Source organism: Hippopotamus amphibius, chromosome 7 (genome assembly GCF_030028045.1).
Source record: "Hippopotamus amphibius kiboko isolate mHipAmp2 chromosome 7, mHipAmp2.hap2, whole genome shotgun sequence".
NCBI lineage: Eukaryota > Metazoa > Chordata > Mammalia > Artiodactyla > Hippopotamidae > Hippopotamus > Hippopotamus amphibius.
The window spans coordinates 91,475,836-91,487,072 of record NC_080192.1 but is presented as its reverse complement, the minus strand read 5'-3'; the positions used below and the strand labels follow the sequence as shown (position 1 = coordinate 91,487,072).

General features: G+C 39.9%; 1 protein-coding gene across 1 annotated transcript; it reads left to right on the top strand.

Moving 5' to 3' along the window:
- The first annotated feature begins 44 nt into the window (after positions 1 to 44).
- On the top strand, positions 45 to 9,412 carry PNO1 (partner of NOB1 homolog). The gene is made up of 7 exons (XM_057743014.1): positions 45 to 305; positions 541 to 690; positions 2,815 to 2,898; positions 3,088 to 3,148; positions 3,389 to 3,506; positions 7,876 to 7,946; positions 8,612 to 9,412. Exons 1-7 carry the CDS (start codon positions 99 to 101, stop codon positions 8,677 to 8,679), a joined length of 759 nt encoding a protein of 252 aa, XP_057598997.1. The 5' UTR covers positions 45 to 98; the 3' UTR covers positions 8,680 to 9,412.
- Positions 9,413 to 11,237: the final 1,825 nt, after the last annotated feature.

Here is an 11,237-nt window from a genome sequence, read left to right as displayed (position 1 = left end):
AGGTTGGCGAAGGCTGGGTCCTGCGAGATGCGCCTGCGCAGTGCACACCCGCACGTGTTCGCGCCGGAAGCTTTCGCTGGGGTTGGAGATTCTTGAGAATGGAAACCCAGATGGAGGTACAGAGCTCTTTGGCCGAGGACGGCTTCACCCAGGTCACCCGCAAAGGTGGCCGGTGGGCGAAGAAACGACAGGCTGAGCAGCTGTCCTCGCCGGAGGAGGGCGGCGACGCCGACCGCATGGACACCGAGGAAGCCCGGCCCGCGAAGAGGCCCGTCTTCCCGCCCCTCTCCGGGGACGGGTTCCTGGTACTGGCGGGGACCGAGGGACAGGAACGGGGCAGGGGCCAGAGGCGAGTCAGAACGGTGGCCTCTGGGTGATGTTGAAGTATCTTCTGGCGTGAAGCTCTTAGGTGACTCTCCTGAGGTTTAATTCGTTCAGTTAAAGGAGGGTTTTTCAGCATCAGCTGTTATTTTACATCTCCACCCACCCCATCCCCCATTCCTCCAGACAACTCCTGAGTTGTGTTTTTTTTTATCGTAGGGTGGGAATGCAGAAACCAGGAAAATTCCAGTCCCAACCAACAGATACACGCCATTAAAAGAGAACTGGATGAAGATATTTACTCCTATTGTGGAGCATTTGGGACTTCAGATACGCTTTAACTTGAAATCGAGGAATGTAGAAATCAGGGTGAGGAGAATATTAACCATTTTCAAATGTTCTGCGGTTTCTCTCTCCTACGGGGATGAAAAAGCACGCATAGAGTTTTCTTAATGGGTCTTATTTTGTTGAATGATTTTCTTCCAGTTTTCTAATATATTTTAGTGTTTGAACCTCTCAAATGCCTTCACAATCTGCATTCAGCACAATTATTAGTTGAATTCATAAGTTGAGCCTGAAACCTCACTAAAATACCAGTTATGTTTCAGAAGATTTTAAGTAATGTCCTGTTATGATTGAGAAAAAGCTTAATAAAGAGGTTGTCATAAACAGAAGTAGGTGTAAATGTAAATTACGTGTGAACATATTTATTTACTTATTCATTCATTCCATGATGTCATCTAGGAGTTAGATAATTAAAATGAATAGACTTTAGGGGTTTTTTTCTGGTTGCCAATTTTGTATCAAAATCAGTGACTGAAATTAATTATATCTTCCTTTTTAAGGATTCATTATCAGGGCTGGTATGGACTTATCTCTGTTGAGGGACTAGAATAATGGCATAAAGCAGAGAGGCACTGGTCTAAATAGTTGACAGAGTTTAAAATACAGAACTTCACAGTAGAATTCTTCTTTGTTCCCATTGTCAGTTTTATGATTTTCTGCCAAAACTTTGTTTGCTTGTAAGTTTCCTTTATTTCATTGCTTTAAGTCTCCTTTCACCACTCCATGCTCTATGCCAGAACCGGATGAATTTTCTCAGACTACAGTGCTTTTATTGATAGCTTGGTATCTTCAGTATCTCTGAAAGGTAGAAGCTTTTGACTAAATTTGCCTTTCAAGTAGGAGTCTCATTCCTCTTGAAAGTTCTCTCACCATCTCTTTGAACATTTTTGTGTCCATCCTTACAGATGTATTTGCTCTCTAAAGGCCCTCTCCTCCCTGCTCCCTTTTTCTTCCTACCTCAGTTTCATCATCTTTCAGGGTCTAGCTCAAGTTCTTTCTAGCCTACCATCAGTCCATTTTTCAGTCTTATTTTCAGGGCCTAAACGTTTATTGTGCAAGTCTTATGTATTGCAGCACCATACATTTGGGTTCCACTGACATTTGTGGATACTGCTTTATGCCAGACACATAGCTGTGCTTTGGCAGGCACTACATCATTTTGATCTTGAGCACAGCCCTATGAGGTAGATGACAGATTCTATCTCATAGATGTGAGGAAACTGGCCAAGGAATGTCTTGGCCAAAGTCATCAATGTTAGTAGGGACTCTTCTATTTCAACCTCCCTATTTTACAGATGAGAAAACTTAAAACTTAGACCATTCATGGGACTTGCCTGAGGTCACATATAGAATTGGGACTGGGATCTAGTTTTAAATGTGCCATTACACAACCCTGTATGGTTTCAAATTTGTCAAATATGTGGTCTCTTCAACTCAATTGTGAGTCTGTGAGGGACAGTAGAAATGATGGTTTGGGAATCAGATCCGTGTTCAAATCTTTTTCAGTTTTTGGTACTTGAGTTTCCTCAAATGTAAAAGTATTTATCTTACTTAAATTTAAGTTGACATAAAGATTAGAGCTCTAGTGTGTCAGGCACCTTTGTGGTACATATCATTTACAGGGGTGGCCATTTTATGAGTAGCACTTATATCTGTGATTATCAAATAAACTCTTTGAGGGCAGGATCCCTGCTTAAACCATTCTTGGTAATTAGCACTAGTTGTTGCTTTGGGAAAGAAACATCAGCACAGGAATGCTGGTTGAAGTCAGAAGATTAGATCAGGACGCCCAGGGAAACTGCATTGAAGGAGAAGAGAAGAGGACCAGCTCCAGTGGAGTTGGCCCGAGGATGGAGGTCCTTCAGAATGGGAGCAGTTGGAGGACTCTTGCTCATAACTCCAGAGTCAGATCAGCCATGGGGTCATTTGACAGTTTTTGAGGGGCACTGCCTGGTTCTGGAGTTAGCAGAGTTTTGTTTTGAAAATTAAACACGGTACTTACCTCATCAGAAACTAGGTCATAGCAAATGTGTTGGGGAAGGGTGGTGGTGAAGGAAAGGTGAATCCTAGTCGTTTCTAGAATGTTATCTTTCTCATTCCCAGCTATAATTTTTGCCCGCTATCCCCCCCCCCTTTTTTTTTTAACAGACTTGTAAAGAAACCAAAGATGTTAGCGCTCTGACAAAAGCAGCTGATTTTGTGAAAGCCTTTATTCTTGGGTTTCAGGTAGAGGTGAGTGATTTCATGATATCTGAAATGGGGGCTCAGAAAATATGCCATATGACTGTTTTGATGGATTTGGACATTTTTTTGTTTTTTTAATTTGAGTGCTGTAGTTCTTCAATTTATGAGAGTCAGCTCAACACTCATTCGCAGGTGCCTGAATGGAAGAGCTTCACAGTATGTATTTCTGTATTATAGGATGCACTTGCCCTCGTTAGGTTGGATGACCTCTTCCTAGAGTCTTTTGAAATTACAGATGGTGAGTGTATGGTGGTCTTTTCATATGAACTACTGGACGGTGCTTTTGTATTGCTGACTTTGTCTTGTGCATGACTCTCAGCTTTCCAGTAACATCAGTTGAGTTGTATTATTAGTAGCTTTTTCAAAAATGCATGTTTTGTGTCTTTTAGTAGGGAAATTTGGCTAATGATTAAACTTCCTGTGGAAGTGGCTAATGCTGGGATGGCTTCCCTCCTGAGGTCTTGCTTTTCTCATTCAGTTAAGCCCTTAAAGGGAGACCACCTGTCGAGGGCAATAGGAAGAATCGCTGGCAAAGGAGGAAAAACCAAATTCACCATTGAGAACGTGACACGGACAAGGATAGTTTTAGCTGATGTGTAAGTATGTGATCTTGAGAAAATTATTGTCATAATTTATTTTTTTATTTTTTATTTTATTTATTTATTTATTGGCCACATTGGGTCTTCATTGCTGCATGTGGGCTTTCTCTAGTTGTGGTGAGAGGGGGCTTCATTGTGGTGCACAGGCTTCTCATTGCAGTGGCTTCTCTTGTTGAGGAGCACGGGCTCTAGGTGTGCGGGCTTCAGTAGTTGTGGCACACGGGCTTAGTTGCTCTGCGGTGTGTGGGATCTTCCCAGACCAGGGATCAAACCCGTGTCCCCTGCATTGGCAGACGGATTCTTAACCACTGCGCCACCAGGGAAGCCCCTATTGTCATAATTTATATTTGATCATTTGCTGGTTTCAAGAAGTGATAAAGATTGTATTTTACGCATGACATAGCCACTAAATCTTTGTCAGGATATGGTTCTGGATGAACAGTTTACCTACTTTGAAAACAGATTTAGATGAAAAAATCTGAGGTATTATAGCTTTTTTTCTCAATGAGCAATGAAGGAAATGTTTAGAATCACTGTTAACAGAAATTACATGACAGGTGAAGATTTAAATAGTATCTCAGGGAAATCTGTTAAATCAATAGAGGAGATCAAGGAGTAGGTGTGTTAAACACCAGCGTGAGGCTTTCCTTTCAAAAAGAAAAACAAATGTATACACACACATACACACACTTATATATAAAGGCCTTTCATAAAAGGAAGCGTGAGTATTGCACATTGTGGGAGAAACTAGAGAGCAGTTATATGTGAACATCAATAAGATGATACCGGCTTAAAATAAGGGTGCAGGAAGTCAAGCTGGGATTACCCTTCTCTGCCGGCCGCTCCGTTGCCGGTTTGGGATTACTGGCAGATGGCACAGAGATTATACAATGCCGTGAAGTTGGGAAACAAGCAGGCGACTGAGAGGAGGAGGGATCTGCCTACTCCTAAATCCAGAAATAATTTTATTTAAAATCATCTCATCTTTGCTCTAAACTGAGGGGCTCACCATTATTTTCGAATCTAAATTTTAGACTATTTGTTATACTTTAAATAAAAAACTATTAACACTACATTGGTGGCCCTGTTCAACTAAAGATAGATGTGTTATAACTTTGACCTTTTATGACTTGAGCCTGGAGTTTGGAGTACGGAGCTATGGGAAAAGCTCTTTTGAACTAAAAATTTCAGACATTTTGAAATGTATACCAACTTTAAAATACAAACAGCTCTAAAAGTTTTCGTTAATTTAGAAGTTTTAAAATGTAATTAATTTGCTAGTCCAATTATGGTTAGTACATCATATTAAATCTATAATGTATAAATGTATATTTCTAAGGGTTAACTTAAAATTTACTTGTTGAACTAATTTTTTAAACAGCTGTATTACAGTGTGATTTACATACAATTAAAGTCACCTGTTTTAGGTATGTAATTCGGTGGGTTTTGGCAAATACTGTATAGTCTTGTGATCCCACTGCACTCAGTTCCGTCACCCCAAAAGTTCCTTGTGCATCTTTGCAGCCCCTCCCTGTTCCCGGACAGTCACTCGTCTCCTTGCTGTCACTGGTTTTGCCTTTTCCCAAAATTCATATAAGTGGAAATACACAGTATGTAGTCTGATGTATGGCTTCTTTTAATTAGCATGTTGTTTCAAATTTCTCCATTTTGTTGGGGTAAGCAGTAGGTTTTTTTCAGTGGCAAGTACTGGCAAAGAAATGTACTCTCTTGCAGTTTTTCTATAAATAGGCTCATTGGAAATCCACGTGTTCAGCAATTTACATTAATTGTGATATAACCATAAGATGGACGGTTATACACCCATAAATGTTATTTTTGATGAATTACTGAAAACCTGGCAAAGTACAGTAGGCTGTGAACAAAATATAAAACAAAAAACCATTTGTTCCAGATATATTCAGTAAATCAGATGGGAAAGAATGTTGCCTATGTGTCCTGAGACCTATATCCCATTCCAGCTGCTGCCCCATTACTTTGGTTGTTCTAACAGCAAACCTACTCACGCTGTATGTATTCTTGCTGCTCTCTTTCCTCACCGTGCATGCTCTACTTCACAGAATTGTGTTTTTATGAAAGTTAGACAGATACATACTTTAAAAAAATTCCTACTGTCTACTTCCATTTCTCTTTCCTCTGAGAGGGAAAATTTCAAGTCTTCAAGTTCACCGTTTTTAGCTAATTTGTAAAAATTATTTTTCCTCTGTATTTCCAAATGCCTTCATATACCAGCTTAATTTTTTTCAGATTCACTGTTGATCTGTTCCTGTGAAAGATGAAGATTTCACTTTTTTACTTCCCCACCTCCACCCCTACACTCAGCCTTTCTAGCAGTCTGTTTGCTTGTCCCTCCCTGTACACTGAGGGTTTTGTTCAACTCATGCGCAGTATTACCTGAGTATGAAATTGGTCCTCAGGGTGTTAACAGCTGAGCCGGGTGGTATACTGAGGTTACTTTATTTGTCCTTTGCAACTGTGCTGTCACATGAAGAAATAATTCTTCTGCGTCTGCTGTGCCTTCTTAATATTTCAGTTTACTAATTAAATAGAAAGCCATTCATTGTCTGTATCTCCACTAAGTGAATTCAGATGCATCAGACATTTTAGAAGTCTCTCCTGGAGTCTTCTGTTCCAGAAGTACTGCTACCCTCTGCCTGGCACACAGCTGCCATCCCGGCTTCTCCTTTCACCATTGCCCCTTTGGTGTTTGACTCCCTTGGTTCTTGAATTCTCTGTCCTGCGTCCTTCTTGTTTTGGCGGTATAGGTAGTCCTGGAGTTAGCCTGACACAAGAAGGTCATTTTGTAAGACCTGGTTGTGAAGGTATCTTCTATTCTGGCTGAGTATACAATTCTGTTGTAAATCATTTTCATTCAGAATTCCTTCCTGTAACTTAACCTTCTAATCCTACTATTCAGTTTTCTTAACATCCTGTCCTTGATTCATGAGTGCATGAAAATTGCTTTTCTAATCTTACTGGGTTTTTTTTTGTTTTGTTTTGTTTTTCTTCTTTTCTCCCTGCCGTTTTTGTTTCTGTACTGCTTTTTTTCCCCTTGCTGGTCGTGCCTTCTACTCTTTTGTATTGGATGCTTTCCTCAGATTCTGGTTCCTCAGTGTGGGCATCCCATGTTAAGACTGGGACCATAAAGAGCAGACTAGAAACCTTGGGCTTAGGGTGCTTGGGGGTGGGCTAGAGATGGGGGGCTGGTGGACTGTAGACTTCACTTAGGGTGACTGCCAGGCTGTTCTTTGGGGAAGCCCTGATGTCAGCGTCTTTAGTCTTTCCCATTGAGCAGGCGTTCCCCAGAGAAGTATTTTCCAGTCTCTCTGCTGACAGACTCTTGGAGCCCAGTTGTGGAAGACAGTCGGAAGTCTCAACACTCACCATGCAAACAGTTGCTTGACAGTGCCCCTGTTTTGTCATGGTGCCCCTACTTCCACTGTGCCTGGTGCCCCTGGTCAGACCCCAGGTCTTTTGCCTTCTCCAGTGAGCAGCCCCACCCCCTTAATTTTACCAGAGTTACAGAGGGGTAGTTGGGTGGTTGCCTGGTTGCCCAGAGTGGGGAGGAAAATCTGGGGATCATCTTGAACAGACTTTAACTAATTCTCTTGTTTTTAGCCTCACTTTTACCCCAATTTCAGAAACGCCTGAGCCTGTAGTGGGAGAGGATTCTGCTTGACATCCCCCCTGCAGATTTTGGTGTCAGTTTACTAAGTTTACTGATACTTTGGAAGATGGCCTTAGAAAAGCAAAATGCTATATTGTCAGTCTAATCTGAGCCATTCGGCCAGGAATGCCCATTAAAAAGGTCTGGATGATCCTCAGAGAGTAATGAGGAAATTTAAATAATCATTAGAAAGCTTTGCAGTTAAAATCCAAGTATGTTTTAACTAAGTACTGTATTACCTGCATCTGGGTACTTAATATTGCCAACTCTGCCAGTGTGTCATCTTGGACAGGTGTTTTGATTTCTAACTTCTTTCCTCATCTATAAAGTGGGAATAACTCCTGTCTAATAAAGCTCATGCGAGGATTAAATGAGAATGTATATATAAAGCCCTAGTGTATGGAGAGCATTCGGTAGATAGGAGCCATTATTCACCAAGAATCTTAAAGAACTGAGTTTTATTTTTAAATTTTTTATGTCTTTTCCTCATAATTTTTTATCGGGATATAATTCATTTATTCCCTTTCAGAGTGGTTTTCAGAATACTTACAGAGTTGTGCAGCCATCACCACCATCTTTATTTAGGAATCTGTATCTATCATGAGTTTCCATTTCTAGACCATGGGACTTAGTTAAGGAAATGCTTTTTGTTTCTAACCTGTCTCACTTTATCTCTTGCAGGAAAGTTCACATCCTTGGTTCTTTCCAGAACATCAAGATGGCAAGGACTGCCATTTGCAACCTCATCCTGGGTAACAGCAGTTTCTTCCTGTGGTGTTTTCTCTGAGAGAAAAGAATAGAGAATTTAGGAACTCAGATCACGTTTGCAGATCACTTTAGGGTCAGGATGATGATAGAGGTAGCAAGCAGAAACTCTTGGGGGTTGGCCAGTGTGGGCCCAGAGAGAAAGCAGGAATCCATTTGCTTGGATTCCATCTGCGAACCCGAGAGAAAAGGTTTATTGGATTACATTGCTTCCATCATCACTGCGTCACCGGATGCAGTGCACTGGGGAGCCCTTCCAGAATAGCAGGTTCAACCAAAAGGGAGCTGCTCATCAAGCATCAGACATCTTAATTGACCCACTTTGTCCCGTTTTCCGACCACGAAGTCCTGTCACTTGCGGTCAGAGCTGTGGGTTGTAGGGCTTGCTCCAGAAACACGTGGGATTCACCCAGGTGCCCAGGTCTGAACGACTGGTTGCTTTTCAAAACATTTTGACAACTCAGTGTCTTTGGCTCTTAGGATTTAAAATGTTCTTTGGAGAATATTTGTGTGATTTCCTTTTTGGTTCTCTTGTTGATTTAAAGTAGATCTAGTGGAAAATGTCCCTGTCCTATGTAGAGTTGCAGACCATTTTTCATGTAGCATCTGTGTGTATATTTGTGAAGATAAGCTTTTTTATTTTCTCCTGCAGGAAATCCTCCATCAAAGGTTTATGGCAATATTCGCGCCGTGGCTAGCAGAGCAGCAGACCGATTCTGATTTCAAGTCAGAGACTTTTTGTCTTGTCTTTGGACTCTAGAGAAAAAGTCTTTCCCCTCTACACGTGATCACCAGACACCGTGTGAAGAACTTTTCAGTCATGTGTACCATTATTACACTAGCACATTAAGTATAATTTATCATTTTTTCCATTTTAAATCACATGTAGCAGATTTGCATGGTTTATAATCCTCTCATTTGGAGGGAGACTTCTTATTTAAAAAACAGTTCTGTATTTCTAAGTTTTTTACTTATAAATTTAGTTATAAATAAACTTAATGTTTAAATTTTTAAGTGTTTTAAACATTTAAATTAAATGTTTAAATTTATAAATATTTCTTCTCTATGAGTTGTAATTAAAAGAATTATCTCAGAAAACCTCTCTGAATCATGACCCTCAGTACTTGGTGGTGTGTGAATATTTTAGACCCAGGTCATAAGCAGCAGTTTAAATTGTGGACCAAGAAATCTTTGTACCTATTTTTGCGTTTGTAAAATTAAAGGCTACATCATGAGGTTGATGTAAGAGTTTTAGTTTTTAAATGTTTTTAATGAAAGCAGTCAGACTTTACCAGTGTTTAGGTATATATCTTCTAAGTAGTAAAGGTGAGATATGATAAAAGAATATTTTTACCCCTAAGAATACTACTACATTCTGCAAATGCAATAGATTGTTTTAACAAGCATCTGCTTAAACATTCTCTGATTCATATTATGCATTTTTTTAATGAAAGGAACTCACTTCATTAAACTGTGACCGTGATACTATTCTCTTGTATATCTCTACAACCCTTGACCAAAACTTTAAACTTTAATGATGGGAGTATTAGAAAGTACATATAAGAACTAGAAAAAGTATTGCTGTTAAGCTCTCTGTCAGTTACATGTGCCACTGCCCCAAACTAGTTTGTGCATTGCATTGGGATTAGATACACTTAATATTACAGTGGGAATCCAGTGGAAAATTGCTGGAAATGTCCCAGCAATAATTTTTTTATCCTTTGGCAACACAGCAGCATGGAGAGAGTATGTCTACGATGATATCACTTTACTCATACCTTTTTGAAAAGAATTTGTTGGGGCTTTCTTATTCTGGAGTCTGCACAGACTTCAGGAGGTACTTGCCTACCCCTCAACTCTTTGTCTAGGAAGTTACATGCAAAATTGTGACTACTTAGGGTGTACTTTTCTGAGGAATGGGTCCACAGTTTTAATCAAGTTTTCAGAGGGCTTGGACTGAAATGAACCATTGCTAGGTAGCCATAAACATTTTGTGTTGATTTTTAAAGAAAGAGCATGATTTTGAGTGGGAAAACACGGGTTTTCTATGTAAAAGTGAAGTAATCTTTTGGTATTGTTTGCATTTCCGAAGATTTCTTACATAGTTAGAACTATCGGTAATAGAAGAAAGCAAATATATTTCTCTGGCAGTTGCTAAAATTTGGGATACTTAACTTTTACCGTCAGGTGTTTTGGGCTTCACCCCCTGGGGAATTAGCCATGCTTGGGGCTTGAAAGGGAAACACAGTGTTAGAGGAAACCCAGCTAACTCTTGGAATGGGATGAAGAAATAGTGGTAATAAATCTGACTACATCACAGTGATAGTTACAGTGGAGGGTGATCTTGAACTCGATCAAATCACTTCTTGAAATTCTTTTCTAAGGCCTGGACACTAAATCTAATACTGAAAACCTTAGCCATGCTTATCCATATTTCTATGGCATCTGTCATGCTCTCCTGTGATTGTTTTAGTGTCTGCCTCTCACCCTAAAGCCTCTGACCTTTGGATTCTCAGTATCTAGTACAATTTCTGACTCATCATGTAACAGTTTATTAACATGAATTGCTACATTGGCAGGGGAATGGACATGAAAGAGTATTTTCTTATGTATTCAGTAGGCTGATAGGAGAACCTGGTGTTTCCTCCTAGTCATTTCAGAAGATCTGGACTCCAATTCTCATCCTTATCTACAGAAGAAAGCTCATGTTCTTTGAGCATCTGGGAAAGAGACGTAATTTTCCTGATTCCAGAGCCATGGGACAGCATGCTTAATTGAGAGTGTACAGTGACAGTGTGCATAACCATCCTACAACTTGCAAAATGCTTGTATTATACAAATGTTTATTACTCATTTGGTGAAAGAAACTATCTTCAAAGACACCAGTTATCTTCTGGAGGTTTGGGAGAGCAAGGACTTGCTAATTTGACCTGGTTAGCTGATAGATTCATAATGCCCAAGGTTAGTAAAAGGTTGAAGTGGCAATGGACTTTAGCTTAAAATGTGAGCTAACATAATGAGAGATTTTTGAGCATGTGGGAATTTTTAAAGACTAAGACTTGTTTCAAGACATATGAGCTTGAACAGCATTTCTTTCTAAGTCCCGGAAAGTATCCAGAAAGATTGAGTTTTTCTGCCATCTTGTCTGCTCTTTGAAACTGTGATAAAATATACATGATTCACCATTTTAACCATTTTGAAGTGTAGAGCTCAGTGACATGAAGTACATTCTTCATGGAACGATCATCCACCATTCATTTCTAGAACTTTTATCTTAC

Coding starts and splice junctions, on each gene's coding strand:
- PNO1 (XM_057743014.1), top strand. CDS start 99: ATGGAAACCCAGATGGAGGTACAGAGCTCTTTGGCCGAGGACGGCTTC. Junction 691..2,814: donor CGAGGAATGTAGAAATCAGG/GTGAGGAGAATA, acceptor TTTTTTTAACAG/ACTTGTAAAGAAACCAAAGA. Junction 7,947..8,611: donor CATTTGCAACCTCATCCTGG/GTAACAGCAGTT, acceptor TTTCTCCTGCAG/GAAATCCTCCATCAAAGGTT.